At 35.9% G+C, this 23,519-nt stretch overlaps 1 protein-coding gene across 8 annotated transcripts in view; it reads left to right on the top strand.

The window, feature by feature from the left end:
- Positions 1-23,519, top strand: part of Atp9b (ATPase phospholipid transporting 9B) — a 305,926-nt gene that overhangs the window by 13,407 nt on the left and 269,000 nt on the right. For 6 of the 8 annotated variants that reach the window (XM_087188815.1, XM_087188837.1, XM_087188832.1 and 3 more), the window contains exons 2-4: positions 3,693-3,866; positions 13,739-13,889; positions 16,949-17,062. In XM_087188815.1, coding sequence (XP_087044941.1) covers positions 3,730-3,866; positions 13,739-13,889; positions 16,949-17,062 — 402 coding nt within the window. In that variant the 5' untranslated portion in view covers positions 3,693-3,729. Of the gene's footprint in view, positions 1-337; positions 696-2,622; positions 2,646-3,692; positions 3,867-13,738; positions 13,890-16,948; positions 17,063-23,519 lie in introns of those variants that run through there. The other 2 variants (XM_087188819.1, XM_087188828.1) reach the window with 2 other exon arrangements.

The raw sequence follows: 23,519 nt of genomic DNA, 5'->3' as shown, positions 1-23,519 counted from the left end.
TCTTGTTAATGTGTATTTTACTATAATAAGCTTTTTAAAATTTAAGTACCATTGTTTTTGATTACCCCTGTATGTCAGGGTCTGTGTATACCTTGTTTGTTTTTATGTTTTCAATACTTACTTAGGATGTGCCTAGCACAAAGCAAGCTCTCAAGTGTCTATTACAAGAGTGCTTGAGAGATCAAATGTGGTTGAGCAGTTTTATAAATATAGCTGTATTTGTTCTTTGTGAATTGTCTTTGCTCATTTGTCATTTGAAAGGTGTGCTTTAAATTTTTTTTTTTGGTGCCGGGGATTGAACTTGGGTCCTTGTGCTTGCGCAGCAGGTGGTGAAACCACTGAGCTAAATCCCCAGCACTGGTGTGCTTTTATTATATTTTTGTAAGAACTGTTGATAAAGAATTATTAATCAATTTTCTGACTTATGCTGTGTATATTTCCCCCAGTGTCTCATTAGCTATAGTTGTTTGTTTGTTTGGTACCGGGAATCGAACTCAGGACCTTGAGCTTGTGAGGCAGGTGTGATGCCACTGAGCTAAATCCCTGGCCCAGTTTATTTGTTTTTTTATTGTGCAGAGTACAGACATCTGAAGTGCCTGGCCTGGTATCCAGCTGTGCTTAGTACTTAGTAAATTTCAGCCATTGTCATCAGCCTTACCCATTCTCCATGGCTTCTTAGTCAAGGAACCCCTCAGGTGGGTGTTTTGTTTTGTTTTCTGAGACAGGGTCTTGCTGTGTTCAGGCTGGTCTTGAACTCACTATGTAGCCCAGGCTGGCCATGAATTCAGAATGATCCTCCTGCCTCAGCCTCCTGAATGCTGGGACTATGGGTGTGTGTCACCACATCCAGCTCTCAGGTGTTCTTTTTTAGTCTAGTTTTTGATCTAAGTAACAACCTGTTATCTAAATAATTGATAATTTGAATGAACTTTCTTTTTTGCTCTGTGTGTAAGGATTTTGGCTATTCTTCTTCAGCCCATTTTATATATATGTTTTTTTCCTCAAAGTATTTGTGGAGTTTTAAGATATCTTTCTTTACTGATTTAAAAAGCATTGTGATGAAATAGCATTATTTTGTACCATTTTAGTTATTTTAGATTTGTTGAGGTTGGTACTATGGCCCAGCATGAGGTTTTTTTTCTTTTTTGTTTTTGGTACTGGGGATTGAACTCAGGTCCTTGGACTTGTGAGGCAGGCGGCAGAACCATTGAGCTAAATCCCCGGGCCCTGGTAGTGCTTTTTGTAAATACTAGTTATGTTAAGTTGGATGACAGTATTGGTTACATCTTTATATCCTTTCTGATTTTTTTTTTTTTGGTTAGTTATTGTGAGAGGAGTTTGATCTTCAAGTTCCACTGTGGATTTGTCTATTTCCTTCCAGTTGTATCAGCTTTGCTGTGTGTGCTTTGAAGCTGAGGTGCTAGGTGCTTACTAGGTGCTAGGTGCTTACTAGGTGCTAGGTGCGTGTACATTTAAGATTGCTGGATCTTATTGGTGATTTAATCCTTTTATCATTGTGCAATGTCCTTTGATGAGTGTTTGCATCATATGTTCTTTTACTTTTAATATTTTAGTATTATATGCCATTGTATTTAAGTACTCCCTTTATGTAGTGGTTTCTTTACTACAGGGATATTTGGCAATGTCTAGAGACAATTTTCATCATCCCAACAAGGAGATGGTGCTGGTTACATCTAATGCATAAAGGCTAGGAATGCTGTTGAACATTCCATGTGCACAAAGTAGCCTTCCACAACAAAGATTTGTGTGGCCCAAAATGTTAATAGTGTTCTGCTGAGAAACCCCACTCTAAGGATTGCAATATACATAGCTAACTTTTCACTGTATACTTACTATTATCATTTATCACTTCATGTGAAATATAGAAGCACCTACTTTTCCTTATGTTACAGTTATCATTTGTATTCACATCTGCTTACATTGAAAACTTAATCACATGGGGTTACAATTTTTACTTTGAATAGTCATATGTATTTTTAAAGAACTTTCTATTGCTGTTCCATCATTCCTAATGTCTCAGGTTTCCTTCTGGTATTATTTTCTTCATCCTGAAACTTTCTTTAGCATTCTTCTAGGACATACTTGCTGACAACAAATTTTCTTATAATTTTCCTTCATCTGAAAATGTTTTACTGGATATAATATTCTGCATTGATACTTATTTTCCTTCAGCACTTTAAACATGTGGTTCCACTGTCCTAGGGCCTTCATTTTTCTTTAGGAAAAGCCCACAGGGATTTGCAAGGATGTCTCTTACTGTGTAACTGGCTGTGTTGGGTTGGAATATTTCTCTCCTTATGTGTAAATCAAGGGTTTCAGTACTCTGTCTCTTAGTTATATTTTAGTTGTGGACTCTGTTTGGTTCTATTTATCTTCTATATGGATTTTTGAGGATGTGAGGGGAGAGTTCAATTTAAGTGATTGCCATTGTGCTACAGCAACCCAAAAGTCTGCTTTAATTTTCATATTGAGGTGACATGAGAAGTCTGGCATGAGGAAGTGACCTAAGCTGACACTCGAGATGAGATGATACCTCCCACAAAAGCTTGATGTTGGGGCCGGGGATTTAGCTCAGTGATTTCACCGCCTGCTGCGCAAGTGCAAGGACCCAAGTTTGATCCCCGGTACCAAAAAAAAAAAAAAAAAAAAAAGCTTGATGTAAAATTAAACAGCAGCTGGGTGTGGTGGCACTGGGTGTGGTGCACTGGGTGTGGTCTATAATTTCAACATTCTGGGAGGCTGAGGCAGGAGGATTACCACTTCATCCCTAGCCTGAATAATTTAGAGACTTAGTGAGACCATGCCTTAAAAAAAAAAGGCTGGAGCTGTAGCTTGGTGCAAAGGCCAATGATTCAGTCTCTAGTACCAGAACAAAAAAAAGGCAGTAGTTGTTGAATCACCGTTATAGCTTCTGACAAATTGATTGTTCTCAATAGATAAGTTTTTATTCTTAAAGGTGTAATTGAGGAAAGATAAGGTGACTGGATGGTGGGCTGCTGTTTCTTGGGATCAGAAAATGACTGATGGTTTAAAATATATGCTGGCTATTGAGATTTTTTTTTTCATTGCATAGAATGTTTCAGTAAAGACAATAGCAGAGACATAGTATCATTCCTTATATCTCTCAGTATATCAACTCTGACTATAAACCCAAGGATGGTGGACCTTTCAGTGTACAGACAACTATGTTTTGTTAAAAGTTGTTTCTAGAACTTTGGTGATTATAGCTTTGTAACAGAGTATTTGGGTATTACTTGGAGATAAAAATTTTTGGCTAGTGGTAAAGATGCTTATTTTTCCTATTACTGGATCAAATGTAGTGAGTGAAGGTTTGGCAGCCCTGGTAATGCTGTTGCCTGACTGTACATTGCAGAGTCCGTTCTAAGATTGTGTGTACAGCATGAATATTGTAGATTTTTTCAACTAATGCAGGCTTTCTTGCACTGCCTTTTTCTTACCTATTTGCCTTGACTAATTTTTTTTTTTGCAAAAGAGAGTAACGTCACTAGGCATTGTTATTTATAATGGTTTACTTCAGCTGAAGGCAGCTTAGTATAAGGAAAATACTGGGTAATTAGTAAAATTAGGCCAGATATTGCCCTAAATAAAACATATACTGTAACAGAAGACTGCTTAGCCTGGCTCAGCTGTCTGTTCTTACCTCTAACTAGGTACCAGCTGGAGGATGAGCCTGCTCATTTGGATGAAATGCCACTGATGATGTCTGAAGAAGGTTTTGAGAATGATGAAAGTGATTACCACACATTACCACGAGCTAGGATAACACGAAGGAAAAGAGGACTGGAGTGGTTTGTCTGTGGTGGATGGAAGTACTTCTGTATCAGGTGTGTCGTCCATTGTTAACCTGATTTTCTTGTGCATGAAGGTTATTTATAAGCATAGCTCCTGATATATTTATTGGATATATTGATGGATGAAGATATAAAAACTAAAGAAGACACTGTGGCATCATGGAATACTAAAATAACCTTAGTCAAAATCAAACAATGCTAGACTAAAAGGAAGAGAAAACCAAATTTATCATGAGACATTTCAATGGTTAAAAGCTGGAGGAAATTGATTTTATAATTAATGTATGGTATAATAAATTTTGGTCACTATATCGACGTATATAAATAGTATTCCTTTCTTATCCGAAAAGGTAGATATGCACCTATAACATGCAGTTTAATAGTACTATAATTACGTGAATTATTCAGCTTTAATGCTTTGGGAATAAGCTTATTCTGTTAATTTAACTAGCAATATACCAAGATAAAAACTCCTATTTAAAACAAGTTTCCTGGTGCTGAGATAAAACTGGTGTGATTTGCCTTTGACTAGTATGTGGTAGGTGAAAGCATATTGTGCATCTCAGACACTGCCCCCTCCTTCCCTAGGAATATATTACAGCTGAGTAATGCTTTGTGATTTAAGCAGAGCCTATCAAATGAATTACAATGCTTATAGTCTTTCTGTTGTACAAGGTTTGTAATCAATACCTTTGTTGCTGGTATGAATTTATACCCCTGTATCCATAAAGAGAAAGTTAATACTTGTAGAGAAATATATTTTTCATCATCCTTTACATTATCCCTTTGGAAATTTGCAAAAGATGTTCCTGTAACTGATTTGATTGCTAGGACAGTTCATGAGTTGATATTCTAAGTGTATTGTGGGGAGTTGCAGGAATTGGGATTCAGAAATTGGCAACATAGAGAAAGGTGATGAAGGTTCATCATGTCTTGTTAGCTTTCAGAGTATAGCTATATATTATCTCTTTGTATATTGTAAGATTTCATATGAAGAAAGAATTTCATGCCTAATCAGTGTTTTAAAAATTGCTAATTGATGATATAATAATTGTCTGTTGTTTATTGAAAACATTTTCTAGGTTAAAAAGCCAGTATTCCAGTATACCTGGAGTGTTCTTTGTGGATACACATTTCATTACAGAGTTAATTTCTTGAACAGATTTAGAACTGCAGACTTTTTTTGTCTTGTGTTATGATAGTTTGTGGTTTTCAAGGGAACTGTTTTCAAATTTATATTGGCATGAAATTTTTCATAGTATTTTCCTGTGATATTGATATACAAGATCTGTATAAAGTCACCTTTTAAAATTTCTGATATCAGTATTTACATCTTTTAAAAAAATTACTATCAGTTTTATTCTTTTTGAAGAGTTAACAGCCTTTGTTCTTGTCCTCTTTTGTGTGCTGTCTTAATACTTTTAAATGTGTTGAAATAAAGTTAGGTTTATAGAAAAGTTACAAGAATAGTGTAGAAAATTCTTTTGTACCTTTGACTCTGATTTCCCAAATTTTAAATATTCTACCACATTCATTTTATCATTCTTTCTATATCTTTTTTTCTGACTCATTTCAGACTAGGTTACTTCATTTCTCTTTACATCTTAATTCTTTAGTATTTTTAAAGGTATTTTTAGTATTCTTAAAGGTATTTTTTTTTCTGGTACCGGGGATTGAACCATCCCTCAGGACCTTGCGCTTGTGAGGCAAGTACAGTGCCACTGAGCTAAATTGCTGGCCCTATTAAAGGTATTTTCTTAATGTAATCACAGTCCATTTGTCAAATTCATGAAATTTAACACTGATATAATACTTTGCATATACTTCAGATCCCTATTCAATGGGTGGTTATATGTTACATGTAAGTAGGATGCCTGTTTAGTTTCCTTTAATTGAGGCTAATTATTTAGTGTTCATCATTCATCCCTTGATGTTTTCAAAGAATACAGATCAGTTATTTTGTAGAATCCTTTATGTTTTGGTTTATCTGATGTGTTCTCATCATTAGATTCAGGTTAAATATTGTCTGTGGAACACTGTGTAAGTGATGCTGTGTCCTCAGAGTGTTTGCATTGTGTTTTACTGATTTCTGGTCTTTTATTTTTTTCTTTAATACTTTCTATGAGTTTAATTTGCTGTCCATTTTCAAGTTTCCCAAGGTGACTGCTCAAATCACCATTATTCTGCCTTTTTCTTTCTAAAAGTAGATGCATTTAAGTTTTGAAGACTATTTTCATTATCACTCAGTTCAAATATTTTCTAATTTTTATTGTCATTTTTTACTTTACTAGGTGTGCTGCCATCCAGGGTTTGTTGTTTCATTTATAGAGCACAGGCAAAGAAGATACAGCAAAATTCTTAAGGCCCTGGGATTTTTGGAAGGGCAGATGAATACTGGCTTCAGCTTAAGGTTATCTGTCCCATTAGCCCCTGTGAAGAGAGTTGGCCTACCCTTTGAAACTTTGAAGCCAGGTGTTAGCTTTTCCTCTCCTGTTGGGACAGTCTTAGGTGGCAGTATTGCATCCAGTGGTGGTCTAGGGTGGGGAGGGAGCTAGGAGTCCCCCCTAGTGACCCACCATTTCTCTTTGGGTCTTTGCCCTCACTCCAGCAAAGAATAAAGAAGCGGGACTCTTAGTGGAAAATGGCAGAGTCAAGACTGGTATAGTGCATGTGGCAAATGCAGAAGAAGCAGAAGAGCTATCTTAACAGCAGAGTGAGCTGTAAGATAGAGGGCATTCCATTCAGGATCCCCCAGTGAGTATGAGATGTGTGCATACTTATACAGGCAAACTGCAAACTGTTTTGCTGATTGGTGTAGGCTAGGCCAATCAAGGTCTTAGCCTTTGTTCCTAGGAAGGGGACAACATCAGCATACAGTAAATGTAACTTTCATAAAGGATACAGTAGGGTATATGTTTTTCAAGCACATAGTACATGATAACCATGTGATGATCACAGTTGTCAGCCACAGATAACCATTACATTCGTCGTCCACAGGTGATGATTTTACAATTTCAGTCATTTGTGTTTTGCCCTGGTTTTATTTTATTTTTATTTTTATTTTTTTTGGTACCAGGGATCGAACTTGGGACCTTGCGCTTACAAGGCAGGTGGTAGAACCACTGAGCTAAATCCCCAGCCCTGCCCTGGTTTTTTTATGTCCCTCTAATCTGCCCCTACAGCAGCATCTTCTTTCAGTTTAAGGCTGTTTAGTGCACATTTCAAATCTGCTCTTTGATGTCACTTTTGTCACCTCACCTGAACCTCTGTAACTTACTACAGTTTCTGTGACTTCATTTTGCAGCTGTGATGGTGTGTTATGGAGACAGCTTTCCTTACACCTCACGATCCAGCTTCTGCTAGGTTCACATTCTTTTTTGTTTGTTTGTTTTTGGATACTGGGAATCGAACTCAGGACCTTGTCTCAAGAGGCAAGCACGGTGCCACTGAGCTAAATCTCTGGCTCTAGGTTCAAATATTTCTGTTGTAGCTTCCTTACTTCTTTCAGCCTTTATAGTGAAGAGAGTTGGAGCCTGGCCTGGATTAAGTTTCCCTTAAAAGAGTATTAAGACTGGTTTAATTTTCAGTTTCCCTCCACTGAATCTTTCTCCATATCAGCAATAAGATTGTTTCACTTTTTTATCATTTGTATATTCGCTGGAATAGCACTCTCAATTTTCTTCAAGACTTTTTCCTTTGTGTTCACAACTTGGTACCCAGAAACCTTTAATTATTTTTAAAGATGTTCCTTATTTAAACCGATTTGTAGTTTTCTTTTAGAAATCTGTCTTATATCCAGAAACAAAACAACACAAAACACTGGCAGGGGGATTGGTCTAATACAATTTTCTTAGTTCAGGAAATGTAAGTTTGAGAGTCTTTATTATTTTGGTGATGTTGGAAGCCTTATGAAGGATGATGTTCCTGAAAATGTATATGCGATACAGATCTATGAAGAATAAAGGAAGGACAGGTAAAAAGCTGGAGGGGAGGAAGAGTGAAATAGTGATGGAAAAGATGACTTTTATCTTGTTCTTGACTGGGAATATGGATCATTTGAGCCAGGAGTTGATTAGGCTACAGATGTGTACTGAAGAAATGGGAAAATTTGGTCATACTTTGGTAGAGATTATCAATAATCAGCAAAGGAAAAATGAGTAGTCATGAAGTTGCATTGAATTTGGCATAATTTTATTGCTATTTGTCCATTGTGGCTGCTTCAGCCTGCGCCCTTACAGCACTGGTTGTGAAAATGTGGAGTGAGGAACTGTGGTTGTCTTGGACCCCGCATCATTATGAATTGATGAAATTGGTTAGCAGTGGCTTACTGCCAGTTAGATTGCTCTGGGATGTAGCTTGGGGGCAAGGATTCTCTACAAGTATTGGGGATGAAGGTAGTGCTTTTCCTCCCAGATCTGTATGGCACTGTCTTCAAAAAGGCAAATGTTGTCACTAATATTTATAGCTAAGAACTGGAATTATCCCTCTTAGAACAGGTAAGGGCTAGGCTGTCTCTTCTGTGCTCCCTGGGAGAAATGCCAGGACAAGCAGGTATGGACAGAAGGAGTAGTCTTTGAAGTGCAGTAGACAATGCTTGTTAAATACCTGGTCTCAAACCTTCCAAGAGGGAAATCATTATGAAGACCACTGTCTTGAGAATGCTGAGATACATGACCAGTGTGTTAGGTAGTCTTCTAGTGTGTGTGGAAATTCCCCGGGTAGTGGAGATGTAAAAGAGTTGCTGAAATTAAGTATGTGATAATCAGGTACTGATGGGCATAAAACCATACAACTTGGAACATTTCTGTGTTTATGGTATGGACTTTAAAAGGGGATTGTATGTTTTGGAAGTGGTACTTATTTGACCATGTTCATTAACAGTATCATACCAGTACTGTTCTAGTCAGCAGGTTACCAAGGATTATGGACTTTAAAGCTCTCAGTCTCATCATAGTGTTAAATATATTATTCAACTAATTTTTTTTTTATTTTTACCAAATGGACTACGACAGCCAAATTTTAGATTTTTCTTGTAATACACTTTTTCTTATGGAAAACATTAAGGATATATTTGAAAATGTAGATGTTGGCAGCAAAAATACTCATTTGGCGAACATTGAAACAGTTCAATAAAATATGCTAGATGTGTCCAAAAAGTCTTTATCTTAATAAATCATGATCCTGTGGGAAAAGCTATCTGAACCATCTTGGCCAGTTCTATAGTTCTAGTCAGTCGATATGGCACTAGAGTATTGTATTGTTATGTGCAATGGGAAGTAACCTGAGATATTGTCACATTTTTGTTCTCTAGGTGTTTTCTACAGTGAGAAATTATTACGGAAATTAGAAACTTGTGCCATAGAGAGCCAGTTCTACATTTAGGAAATAGCTTAGTCTTATTTCTTTATTAGAAATTTTTGGTTTTGAATGTTTGCCACCTTAATTCCAAAATGCCATTATAATATTCAGTGTTATTAAAATTATTAGATGATGGTTCAAAGAGAAGATATAAAAAGTAGTTTAATTGCAGGAAGATAATCTTAGTGAATATTGAAGTTCAAATGAAATTGTAACTAATATTAATGAGTTGGAAATATGACAACATATTTCTGTTTGTAGATCTTGTGAGTCATCAGACTTTGAAATTATTCTTAACTTTAAGGACTGAGTTGGCTTTGATTTCTTCATGGCTTAAGATCTGCTTTCTCCTTTTTATTATTTGGCAAAAATTCCAATTTGAACATTTAGAAAAACTTTTTTTAAATCTATCTTAAAACTTTTGAGTTTCAAACAGTGAATGTGCCTTCCTGTAAGTATGTAATTGTGAGGCACATTGATACACGTAGCTCTCTGATCTGGGTTGATGGTCTTTCTCATGAGATTTATATTTCACTTGTTATTAAAAATCACTTTGTCTCTTGGAAAGTGGAGCCTGGAATGGCATTTCCATATGAAGGCAAGGGGGTGGGGTAGGGGAGATATCAAATGCTGGGATTATTCCTCCTTCTAAATGACCTCTGCACTTTCTATTAATCTTTAAAACATTTTGGATGCAGAAGCATGGAAAAATGCTCATCTTTTAAGAAGACATGAGTAATGCATTGTTTTTGTCATGATAACCAAAGGTACCTTTTAGATATAATTATCTATGATTTGGGGGTGGGGTAGGGGAAGGAGGCTAAATTTTAGGAGTTATGTAATTATGGTTAAAATTTTAGAAGACAGTCTTGATATATAATCATTTAATATTAGAGTGTTATTTTGACTATGAAGGATTTTTGTGAAAAGCTACTAATCGTAAAACATTTTAAGAAAAAAAAGTATAATTTGTGTGCTAATTGATTTACTTACAATTGATCTTGACAGTTTTTCTGAATAATCAATAATTTAGAAAGTAGCATATATAGAAATGGTATTAAGGAAAGTTTCTTTCAAGGACTTCTCTTTGGTTCTCCCTCTTGTTTTTCAATATTTTCTAATATGTTTGTCTCACATTACTTTGTAAACTCCCTGTAATTTCATTTCCCTTAGCTCAATAAGGCTTACATATTCTTTCTTCTGTTATTGTATGGTCTTAAATCTTTGAGGTTTGTACCCTTTACTCTTACCATTGAAATCACCTGTCTTCTTCTGATAATGTTTTCCATCTACCTAATCTAGTGGCAGTTCCAGGGCATTTCAAACCTCAACCTCATGGTGAATGTACTGTATTCATTCAGTTTTGTGATATAGCATGTGACTTGATAGTGGCTCCCAAACCAGTTTGATTTTTGTCTGAAAGTAATGAAATAATTGGTAATGATACTTTATTCTTTAAAAGGTGGGATTAGTAACAAAGTGGTATGAATAGCTTAATTATGTCTTAGAAGTCTAGGAATCTTAGATTTATCTATACAGGGCTATAAGGAAATAAAATGTTGACAGTTTTTAGTGACTGGTGCTTGGTATTTATAGGGTGAGACTGAGGTCAACAAGGGAGGCACTAGATCCTGTAGTTGATGACAGAGATGTTAATGTTAAGTTTATTTTTTTTTTGAGACAGAGTCTTGCTATGTAGTTGAGGCTGGCCTTGAATTCACTGTGTAGCTCAGGCTGGCCTCAAGTTCATGGCAGTCCTCTTGCCTCAGTCTCCTGAGTGCTGGGATTACAGGCCATGATGTTACAGTTTCTGTTCTAATTGGTGTTTATAGCACTTAAGTTATGCAGACATTGTGTTTTTGCATGTATAGTGTCTTGTCTGTAGAAAAATATGTTGCTATCAGATCAACACTGCGAAGTTCACATTTCCTAAGTTTTATGTTTTTTAAATGCTCAGCTTTGTATATTCTCTATTGACTCATGTATATTTAAATGTCAAATTAGATAGTTATGTGTTACAAAACAAAAATTCATATCTGAATGCATTCCAGAGGAATTTTTGCTGTATTTGAATTGCTGAAAAGAAGTGTGTACCTGTGTAGCCCATGTTCCACCTGCTCTTAGTGTGTTTTGTGTATAATGGTGTTGAGTAGCCTTCATTATTATGATGGGCATATTTTAGATCTGTGATGTCCAGTGGTGGCTGTTGAGCCCTTGAAATGTGGCTAGTATGACTGAGGAATTTTTTAGCCAGTGGATGCTGTAGTGGACAGTGGATGCTGTAGTGGACAGTGCAGGTCTGCATTCTCTTTGTGTTCAAGGATTGTGAGTTTTGGGATGGGGTGTTGGGAGGCTAGGTAATAGTGATATAGGAGAAATATAACTCTCAACCTGCTAGATGTCGGATGTGCTGAGTTCATGTCTAGGAATGAATTCCAAAGGACAAAGAAAGTTAAGAGAAGGAAAAGTTTATTGGGGAATAGGAATAGCTTCTGAGAGATGAGAGGGGTCCTAGAAGTGGGTTGCCACCAAGTCCCTTTGTCAGGAGTAAATTATATAGCAAAGTCACAAATGTGGGTACAGGGTGGGTCAAACTATAATCAACCAGTAAGATTACAAGTACAGTTGTTTAGCTAACATTGACCCAGTAGGGAAGCAGCGAACGCAGCAAGGGGATATGGCTGACCTTATGGTTTATTTTTGATTTCTAAAACTGGAAAGTTCTGGGGAAGAGATGGACTTGAGTGTTCTGGTCACCCACCCAGGTGTCTGATGTATATCTGGATTTAATGGACCGAGTGGTCAAGTGTGGCCATTGTGACTTTAATCTCCAGGCCTCACTTTCTTCAGATGTACCTCCAGCCACAGTTCTGATGTCGCCATCTTTGACTGACTTCCTTGATTTTTTTATCTCACTTAGCTGCCTATAATAATAGCAGAATTCACCAGAAGAGGAACGAAACAGTTAAAGAACTTCCCCAGGGTCACTTCCTGGTAGTAGTCTCCAAAATGACTTTAAAGTCCATGTTCTTTTTCCATGCGTTTTCTTGCTTTCTTATAATTGCCTTTTTATTAGTGATTAATTTGTTTTCATCAAAGGCAGTCTACAAATATAAGTGTTTCGTCTAATTATTGTTTGTACTGACCATATAGATGTGAGGCTATAGAATCCACATTCTGCTTTCAGCTCTGCCATAAACTAGTTGTTGAGGCTTAGAGAAGTCACTTACCTCTCTGGCTTTAAGCTTTCTTACACTGTAAAATGTGGGAATTTGGTGTTTGTCTAGCATAGCTACAGGTTGCTAGTCTGAAGTTTAGGAAGGAATCCACCCATAGCCTGGGTTATATAACTGTAGAATATTCATAACACTGGGAACCCCTTTAACTGGATAAATGATCAACAATTTAGAGCTACTAAGACCTAGGCAGGGATTGTCCTTGAGCATTCAGCCCCTGGGAGTGGGTACTGAGAGGAGTGCACAGAATAGTTACAGTCTACTTAGAGATAGTAAGATAAGGTGGAACAGGAGGCTAAGGATCCTTGTGAGGGGATCAGGACACAGTAAAAACAACAGTAAGGGGAAAAGAATCATTGGAAACTTTCTGTGTTTTACTTGAAGCCTTTTTTAAGAGCAAATATCAAAATTTTATTGAAATGTATTTAATTCATCTCCTTTTCTCCCCCACCAAAAACAGTGATGAAGAAGGAAATACTTATTTTAAAAATCTTAAATCACTTTAATAATACCCTAACTATAACTATTGGGATCTTGAAAAGACTCAGTTTGGAGATGTTTAGACTTGTTGTATAAGAAGTGATGAGAGATAATTCTAAGTGATTTCTGTTTTAGCACTTTGTCTGCTTTCCTAGAAGTGAGGGGCAATTTTGGGGGTAAAGGTGACCTGCTTGCCTCTTCCGATTCCTTGGCTTAGCAACAGCTATGTCAAAGGAAAGTTTCTCAAGGCAGTAGTACAGGCACTCCTGCAGAAATGTGTGCCCACGGTGTGAGAAACAGGCTTCCAAAGAGCCAACCTCTGCCTTTCTAAAGATATATATTTTTTTTAGCAAGGCTGAAAATCAGGTGGATATTTTTCATAGAATGCTGCATGGGACACTTATAAAGCAAATATGTGTAAGTTTTAAATGTTTTTGAAAGAGATTTCTAAACATGATCAGAGCAAAGGGATAGTGCAGTGATTCTGAGATATGTTAAAGTATGTCAACCTTGTATAATGCCTCCTATACTTTGATTTTCATAGAAAATTTGTCTTTAGCTTTTAAACTTTCTTTGTCATGAAAGTGAGGTTAAGAAATTTTTACTTATTAATTAGATCCCCATGTGACTTCCTCATATAAACTATTCTGGGGCTGGGGATTTATTTAGCTCAGTGGTTCCACTGCCTGCCTCACAAGCGCAAGGCCCCTAGTTCAATCCCTGATACCAAAAAAGAATAACTTTTTTCATTTGACAATCTGCATTGGCTTTAAATATGTAGACTCACGCTTTAAAAAAAAATACACAACATCTGTTTTTTGTTTCTTGCAGTTGCTGCGATTGGCTGATAAATATTTGTCAAAGAAAGAAAGAACTGAAAGCGCGCACAGTGTGGCTTGGATGTCCTGAGAAGTGTGAAGAGAAACATCCCAGGAATTCAATCAAAAATCAAAAATACAACATATTTACCTTTATACCTGGGGTAAGACCATTCATTCTTGGAGGCCAGTTTTAGGACAGAGCTTGTTAACTTCTTCATCTTTTGAAGGTGCCTGTGGAGACTCTAGCTTGATTATTTCACTGTGTAGGATCCAAGTCAGCATCCTCTTTGCTTTTGTGGTTTCCTCTTTCAAATGATTGCTAAATAATTCATTTGCATTTTTAATGGCTGCATCAACTCCAGAAAATTTACAATTTGATTATTGCCTTCAGTTTTTGATAAACATATTTATATTGTAGAAATATAATAGTATAGACATAATGAAGACATGCTAAATGAAATGATCAGGAAATAAGTAATAAATTTTGATGGGCTGGGAATATGTTTGGAAGAAAAAGTGGAATGCAGTGTTGAAAGCCTGGCAATTTTACTTTCACAAAGAAAGTAAAAAATATTTTATGAATATGTTATAGATGTCTTTGTTACTTCACATAAATCTCAGGCCTTGTAATAGCATTAAATCATTAGTAATCTTTTAATTAGGTAAAATGCTGAAATATTTTAATTTAAATGCTGAAATATTTTATTACTTTGTTGTTAGTGTTTCTGGATTAAATTATAAAATGAATTTAGTGGAATAATTTTTACTTTTCATATGTGATTTCTTATTTTTTTTTTTTTTTGGTACTGGGGATCGAACTCTGGTCCTCGTACTTGTGCAGCAGGCACCAAAACCACTGAGCTAAATCCCTGGCCCCCCCTATTTTTTTTTTGTATATCCTTTTATTGGTACATTTTAGGTGTACAATATAATAACATTCATCATTGGAGATGTGTACCTTTACATACTCTCTTGGTTCTTATTTTTTCCCCCTTCCCCTGCCCTCCCTTCAACCCCTCCATCCCTCCCTGTTTACAAAGACTTTGTTTCCTTTTTTTCATTTTCTCATTAATTCCATTCCCTTCTTTCCTTTCCCCTACCCCTCCCACTTGATTTATGTATCTTTATGAAGACAGGAAGCTGGTACTGATTATATTTCTTTCCTTTTTTTAATTTATAGGATTTAATTTTTTTGTAATCCTTTATTTTTGTAAGTTAGACCAACATGATTCAGCTGTTGAGGAAAAAAGTTCAGTTGTCACATATCTGATTATTTTTCTGTCAAAGTTTCTGACATGTTCTGGCTATTGGCTGTTACTCTGTTTTGCCAGAAAAGCTCTTTATTATGTGGAATGAAAATTGCTTTATTAATTTGGTTTTTTTGCATGCAGGGCCTCATGTATGTTATGCAAGAGTTGTACCACAGAACTACACCCACAGCTCTATTTTATATATTTGTATTTAAATAATCATATATTGGACATTGATTATTCACCCCTCCCCAATTCTCATTCATTCACTGGTTGCCAAGTGCTTCATATCCGATGTACTTCTTTATGAAAACACACGAAACTAATGGTAGACAGTAAAGTATTGGTTACTGTAGTTTTAAAATAGTGCACTTTAACTTTAATCAGTATAAATTCACACAGGCTTCCCAGATTGGCTGTATCCTAAGAATAACTGTTGATAGATGTGTACAATGGTTACCGTGTGAATGATTTTTTTCTTAGATTCTTTCTGAAATTAGTCTTTTCATCTAAAATGTATTTTAGAAACACTTGGTAATTGCACAGTAGGAATTCTATGCCATTTTTAGCACAAATGGCAATCTCTGAATTGCTAATAGATATAATTTATAATGAGATTTTAAAGAAACTGCTGGGGAAAAGAGAGCTTTCTTTCCTGCTGTGATTAATTTATGAAATAATTCAAAACCATTTTAGACAGCAATTGAACATGATTATAAATATAAAAGTATTACCAGTGTAACTGATTTTTTTTGGTCACAAATACAACTGTGTGATGATGCAGATAACTTCATTTTATACTAATAGTAGTTCCAAGCTCTTTAAGCCAACAGTAAGTCCTTAACCCGTTGCTCTGCTCTTGGAGTTGCTGTGCCTTCCACCTTGCATAAGAAATGGCATTCAGGGAGATTTTGTTTTGCAAGTGGCAGATTTGCAAGTGTGATTGTAATAGTAATGTACTATTTGAATTATTCTCATCTATAAACATAAGGTTTGTTCTAATTTTTAATTTAAATTAATAATTTGAGGTATTGTAAATAGAGGTCTATTAATATGCCAGATTTTGAGTGTTTATTCTTAATGATAATTCTACTTCAATTTAAAAATATAAAAACATTCCATCTTTCCCATTCCTAAAATTTTCTTGAGTGATAGAATTTATTTTATATTTGAAAGTAGTTTTAAATGTCAACTACTGAAGGGCTACACAGAATAGTATGTAGGTTGCTGTCTTCTTGAAAATTGGTCTCTTAGTTACATATTTTCATATATTAATCATTTTTTTGTGTTTTGAGGGAAACAAATACAGGAGTTAATCTCATAGTTACACTTGGGCATGTTTGGCTTGTTCAGTCAATTTTTGTAAAGCCAAGATGTTTATGGTAAGAAGCATGGCTATCTCTATTTTTATTTTTATTTTTTTTTTGGTACTGGGAATTGAACTCAGGACCTTGTGTTTTTGAGGCAGATGGCCGAACCACTGAGCTAAATCCCTGGCCCAAAGCATGGCTATCTTATTTAATTTTTACCATTTTATAAAATAAGATTAATATAACTTTTCTGTTATAAGAGTTTCTGAGTTGGCATCAAGATACACATTTGTATATTCATAGACTTGCTAACACTGGGAAGGTCATACTATCATTTGCTTAATGTGCACATAAAAATTTATCGGTGGTAGAGACTAAAAATTTAATACACGGAAAAAAGCTCTCTTAGGGAAGGATACTTTGATTGTAGTAGAAAGGCCTTATAGTCTTTTTAAAATTTTTTCGTTCATCTAAAAAAAAATTTCTTGATATGTGGGATAGCCTTGGAAAGCCAGTGTCAAAATTTATAAGTTACCATGAATCAGATCTTCACTGTTCGAAGAAAATGTCATGATAGATTTTGCTAAATATAATTATTTACTTGAGATATGAAAATCTTTATTTGAAGGAATTCTGTTAATTTTCTCTTTTCCTTTTTAGGTTTTGTATGAACAATTCAAGTTTTTCTTGAATCTCTATTTTCTGGTAGTATCCTGTTCACAGTTTGTACCTGCGTTGAAAATAGGCTACCTCTACACCTACTGGGCTCCTCTGGTAAAAGAAAAGACTTAAAATTAAGCTAAATTATTCATTATTTAGAATATAGTTATAAGAGTTGAGACAGTTAATAGATACAGTAAATTGACCAGATTTTTAAACATGATGTTGTCACTGTATATCATTGAACTTTTAAAAAAAGATTTCACTAAGTTCTATGACTTAATCCTTTTGAGCTCTGTAGGCAGTGTAAAGCACTATACTGCTTGAGAGCTGCTGGCATCTGTAGGTCCCCTCCGCTGGAGAAGTTATAAAGTGTCCTATTCAGAGCATTTAGTTAGCACTTTGTCTTAAGGATTGCAGGTCTGTCTGCCTGTCTCCCTTCTAAGCTATGGAACTGGGAGTTGTGGCTTCTGTTTAGTTACTCTCTTGACACTCCCATCAGTGGTGAAAGTTCTAAAGTATTTGACTGCAATACAGATAATTTCTGGTTGGTAATTCAGTATAAAGTTTTTGAAAGGCCAATAATGTTTATCATTTTCATTTTAAACATGTTTTGTCTTAGTTTTATGCTGTTTGTTGGTAGTTTTAAGTTTCTAGCTTGCATAGACAATAGAAAAATGTACTGCTTCCTTTTTAGTTGTTCTTTTTTGGATAGATGACCAGAGGAGTCCTGGCAAAGCATACAATGGGTGAAATGATTCCCTCTGTGGAAGAGGAGTACAGTGGGCAGCGCCGCGTGGGGGACTCCCCCACCATGTGTAGCCTTCAGAATTGGATGGTCTGCTTTTGAGCTAATCTGTGCTGGCTTGTGCAAGTCCCTCCCCCAACTAGAAATTCTTCACTAGTAAAGCGGTAGAGGGACAGAACCCTTGATGCAGCATAGGCCAGTAGATTTGTCAAAAGCATTTTCTGCATCTGTTGATATGATCATGTGTTTTTTGTCTTCTGTTTGTGCAGTGTATTAGATTTATTGATTTGGGTATGTCAGACCGTTCTTGCAACCCTGGGATGAAACTTATTTGATCATGATGTCTGATCTTTTGATGATGTGTTACATTCTTTTTACAAATATCTTACTGAGGATTTTTGCATCTATGTTTATTGAGGAGGTTGGCCCGTAGTTTTCTTTTTTAGTTGGTTCTTTGTGTGGTTTTGGGATCAGAGTGATGCTGGCTTCTAGAAATGATTTTGGAAGTGTTGGTGATATAACATCTTTAAAGGTTTTGTAGAATTTAGCAGTGAATCCATCAGGTCCTGGGCTTTTCTTAGTTTGTAAGTTTTTTGCTCCTGCATCAGTTTCACTGGTTATTATTAGATTATTCAAAATTTTTATGCTTTCTTGGTTTAATGGTAATAATTCATATGCATCTAGGAATCTGTCCATTTCTTCAAGATTTTTCATAATAGTATCCGTTGTGATTTTGCCTTTTTCATTTCTAATTGCATCGATATGAATCTTTTCTTTCTTTGGTAAGTTTTGCTAAAGGTGTATTGTGTTTATTTGTTGGTTCTTTGTATTTTTTTTTTTTTAGTCTCAATTCCATTAATTTTCACTGATCTATGATTTCCCTGCTTAATTTTGTTTTGGGCTTGAATTGTTTTTTTTTCAAGTATCTTGAGTTTCTTCATTAGGTTATTTGAGCTCTTTCTGTTTTTCTGATGTAAGCATTGATTGCAGTAATTTTGGTGTGTTGTACTGGGATTGTCTTTTGCTTCTAGAAGTTGTTTTTTTTTTTTTTGGTACCGGGGATTGAACTCAGGCCTTGCACTTGTGAGGCAGACGGCAGAACCACTGAGCTAAATCCCTGGTCCCAGAAATTGTTTAATTTCTCCCATGACCCATAGGGTGTTTCAGAGTGTGTTAGTAAGTTTCTAGGTGTTTCTAAATTTTCTGTGGTTTCCTTTGTGATTGATTTCTAGTTTCATTGTACTATGGTCTGACTGTAAACATTGGGTGATTTTTTTTTTTTTTTGGTACCTGGGATCGAACTTGGGTCCTTGCACTTGGGCAGCAGGCGGCAAAACCACTGAGCTAAATCTCCGGCCTGATTTTTATTTTTTTAAATTTGTTCAAGCAGGGTTTGTGGACTACAGCATATGTTTTATTTTAGAGAAAGTTCCTTGTACTGCTGAGAAGAATGTAGGGCATTCTTCTCTTGTAGGGCAGAAAACTCTGTAAATAACTATTAAGTCCTATGTTCAAGGGTTTGGTTCAGCTCTGATATTTCTTTATTGATTTTTCTCTTTAGTTGATCTCTTTGCATAAGTGGGGTATTAAGGTGCCCTGCTATGAATATATTAGTGTTTATTTGGTCTTTTATGTCCACCCCTATTTGTTTTATGAAGATATGTGTTACAGTATTTGGTGGATTATTCACTTACCTAGTATTTAGTGACCTGCTTTGTTTCTTCTGATGTTTTAGCTTGAAGTTTACTTTGAGAATAAAATTGCTACCCCTGTTTGTTTTTGGGGTCCTGGTGCATGAAATATTGTTTTTGTTCTTAGATTTTTATTCTATGATTATCTTTCTGGATTGGATGAGTTTCTTGAATGCAACAAACTGTTGGATTGTTTTTGGTTTTTTGGTACCAGGGATCGAACTCAGGACCTTGCGCTTGGGAGGCAGGCGGTGGAACCGCTGAGCTAAATCCCTGGCCCTGTTGGATTGTTTTTTGATCCAGTCTGCCAATCTGTGTCTTTTAATTGGAGAGTTGAGGTCATTCACATTGAAAGTTTTTACTGAAAGGTATTAATTCCTATCATTGTGCTCTTTCTCTGTTGATGACTTCTTTGTTTTTCTTTTCTTTTTGGGGGCTTATCTATTTGCCTTGCTTGATATATTCATGCTATCTGGATTTATGGCTTTGTTGGCTTCATCCTTGCTGTCCAGGACAGTGATGATGAACCTTTTAGAACTTTCAATGTTACAGACAGCCCACTGCAGCACACGTGTCACAGGTTCACCACCACTGGTCTAGGATATTCTTTTTTTGTGTGTGCCAGGGATCAAACTTGGGGCCTTGTGCTTGCAAGGCAGGTGCCAGGCTGCACCACTGAGCTAAATCCCTGGCTAGGATATAAGTGTTTTTTGGAGTGCTGGTTTGGTATGTATAAATTTCTTGAGTTTTTCTTTTTTCTGGAATGTATTATTTTTCAAAGAAAGTTTTGCTAGCTATGTTAATCTAGATTGGAAGTTATTTCCTTTTAGGGCATGAAATACTTGATTTCAGTCTCTTCTGGCCTTTAAGGTTTGTATTGAGATGTCTACTGTAATTCTATTGGATTTATCTTTATATGTGGTTTCTTTTGCTTTTCTCTGACAACCATTGAAATTCTGTTCTTTTGTTGGACATCTGCCATTTTAATTATATTGTGGTACAGGGAGTTTCTTTTTTTCTTCATACCTGGTGTTCTGTAAGCCTTCCTTACTTGTATGTTGCATTCTTTCCTCTTACTTGGGAAGTTTTCTATTATGATTTCTGTGAGCAAATTCATTATTCCTTGTGTGCTATCTTCTAATTTCTCTCTAACTCCGGTTAGCTTTAGGTTGGTCTTATTAGTGTTGTCTAGTAGCTGTTGAATTTTTTTGTTCTCTTACCATGTTTAAGGCTTCTCTCAGTAATTCATTGCAATTTACCATTTTGTCCTTGATTTCAGAAACCCTGTCTAAACATTGGTCATTTCTACAATTTATGAATTTTATATACTTTTTTTGTACCTAGTATTTTTGTCTCATACCTTTTTGAGGTCTCTATATCCTAGGTGAATTTGTCATTCATGTTTTGGACCATTTTGTTCAGCTCTTCCAAGTTTTTGTTTCTCGCATATCTACATTGATCATTTTGTATGATAATTCCATGAGCTTTTGGGTTATGTCATCTTTGAACTTTCCAGGTTTCTTTACCTCTTCTTTCATCATTTCACAAAGCTCCACTATTGGTGTTTGCTTTCTTGTCTATCTGTGCTCCCTAGTTCTGCCTTGGGAGAGTTGGGAGACTGTGGGGGCCTCTTGTTGCTTTTTTCGCCCATGTTCTTGTGTGTATGTGTATATATGATATATGTAAGTATATCTTTATATTCTTTTTGTGCTGAGTGTTGAGGTCCAGTAGAGTGAGGAGAGACTGTAGTTAATATGATCTTTTTAGTTGGCTTCTTCCTTCCATCAGTATGTTACAACTTTGTTGTTCACAGGTACTGTTCACCTCTTATGCTATTAAAATGGTTTGGAACCCATTATGTTATGGGAGAAGAGAATTATTGTTGGTTATAATAGGGAACAGATCTGGTAGAACCTCATGTATATGAGTTAACATGTTACTGCTGGCATGAACCACTGGTGCTACATGCATGACTGTCCCATCTGGCAACTTGAACCACTGGTGGTTAGCTATTTAACATCAGACAATAGAATTCAAATCAGAGCCACCTGGCAGCGAGACATGAATTATGATTTTGTTGTGAACATGTTAAACCTTTATAATTTCTTCCTTTACCAATAACCTTTCCAACATCTGCTGTTTTGTTATTTAGAGGTTAGTCTACCATGTGGAAGAAGGGAGGGCAAAGATGGAGGATGAGTGAAAGAGGAGTGTAAGTAAGATGAGCTGTAGATAGTAGTAATAATAGTAGGTAACAAAAAGAGATTTGGGGTCAGTCTGTTAGAGGTCTTTTATTTTGGAGTGAAGGATTAATATTGATGGTTTTAAGAAGATATTTGTGAATACAGGGTGGGGATGTAGGAGGAAAGTGTAAATAGGGATTTAGGGATGCTGCAAGGCTGTCAGAATCTGTTGATTTATTTGTGCACATACAAGATGGGGAAGAGGCAAGGGAGAACAAGGAACCAGGAAAGATGAAGAGGAACAAAAGGAACAGAATGCAGATATTCCTTGATAAGGACCTACCTGTTTGATGACTGTTCAGACTTACAACTGAGGAGTGCTCTTCAGACTTAAGACCCACCACTTGGATTTATGACCTCTCTTTATTTTTGTACAGTTTTGTACATCTTGCTTATAGAGCCTCATTGTCTTTATTGGTACAGCATACCTTGTTTGTACAGTACTATAATTTTTGCTGATTGTACTGTATAGTAGTGCAGTTTTTTGTTCTCATTACCATACTGCATGTAAGCGTTATGCCAGTAAAAACAAAGTCATCAAGTTGGCATTTCCTTTGACCATTTATTTGTTCTGAATATTATAATATACATACTATATACAGTTCCTCATTTAGTGACCAATTAATGTAATAACCTAGCTGCAGAAACAGAATGTGGTTCTAAATGAAGACTGTCTATAAATAGAAGGTTTACAAAAGGTTGATATGAGATAAGATGGGAATGTCTGAGGAAGAGTGAAATTTAGGAAAAAAAACTTGAAAGGAAGCATTTGAAAAGAGGAAGAAATAAGTAAATACTATTGCACAGATGCTAGAGTTAAAGAAAAGGAATAGGGAGTTAAGTCCTCACATTGGTTCATTCTGCTGCGTAAACTTTCTATGGAGTTTTTAATCTCCTGGAAATCTGTTTGTATCTCTTTAATGGATTCCTTTCATGTACCTCAGCTCCTCTATTTTTTATCTGTGTTCTCTCTAGATTTATTAATCATGTCTTGCAGTATGGGCACAATCTCTGCTGTTGACTGTGAAATTATTTCTGATTTCATTTTTTCCAGATCCTCTTTTGTTGCCAGTTCAGGGAGTCCAGGTGGTTGAGTATCAGATTGTTCCATCTTGTTTCCCTTTGGGGTTGCAGGTGATCTGAGAGTCTGGTTTTGAGACTTGTTTCTGTGTCTTCTCATTTCAACAGGGTAGGGTGTGTGTGTGCGGCTGGTGCTAACCTCCTTGGCACTGGGGGTGGTGATACAGTGGCCAGGAAGGCTCCTCCTCAGTTCTGGGGGCGGCTCTGCTCCTCAGTCCTGGGAGCGGTCAAGATTGCTTTATTTAATCATGGAGAGATTGACTTGAAGAATATTCTTGCAGCATGTCAGGAAATATGTATGTATCCTTTAAAAGAGCCATGATGCAACAGGTTTCAAATAGGTTACAAATATGTAGAAGTTTTAATTTGGTAGCACCTAATTCATCTCTTCAGATTTTTACTTCAAAAGCAAAGATGAAAGTGCACTATACTCTCCAGTGCAGTTGTTTGTAGAATGTATTATGTAAGAAAATTAATCACTGTGAACATCATACCTCGGCATAGTTTTATGTTCCTCAATTCTTTAATTCTAGCAAAAAGATTTAAATACTGGAATTCTTTAAGAGTTCCATGTGGTCATTGTTAATTTGGTATTTGAATGCCTGAGCGTTCTAAATATAACTCATAGGTTTTCATAAAGTTTACTAAATATTTGTTAATGTTTAAAGTAGGTCTGATAGAATTTCAAATTTTTTCTTGGTTATTTTAATTTTAAAGGTTGTAAATCTTACTCTGTATTATTTTCATTTGTGGTGTTTTATTGTTTCTTTTCGTGTTTCATTTTGTTTTAGAGAATAATATAAATTGAA

Source organism: Heterocephalus glaber, unplaced genomic scaffold, assembly GCF_053883595.1.
Source record: "Heterocephalus glaber isolate CG9 unplaced genomic scaffold, H.glaber_assembly_v1.0 deba00000331, whole genome shotgun sequence".
Taxonomy (NCBI): Eukaryota; Metazoa; Chordata; class Mammalia; order Rodentia; family Bathyergidae; genus Heterocephalus; species Heterocephalus glaber.
This window is presented reverse-complemented; position numbering and strand designations above follow the sequence as displayed.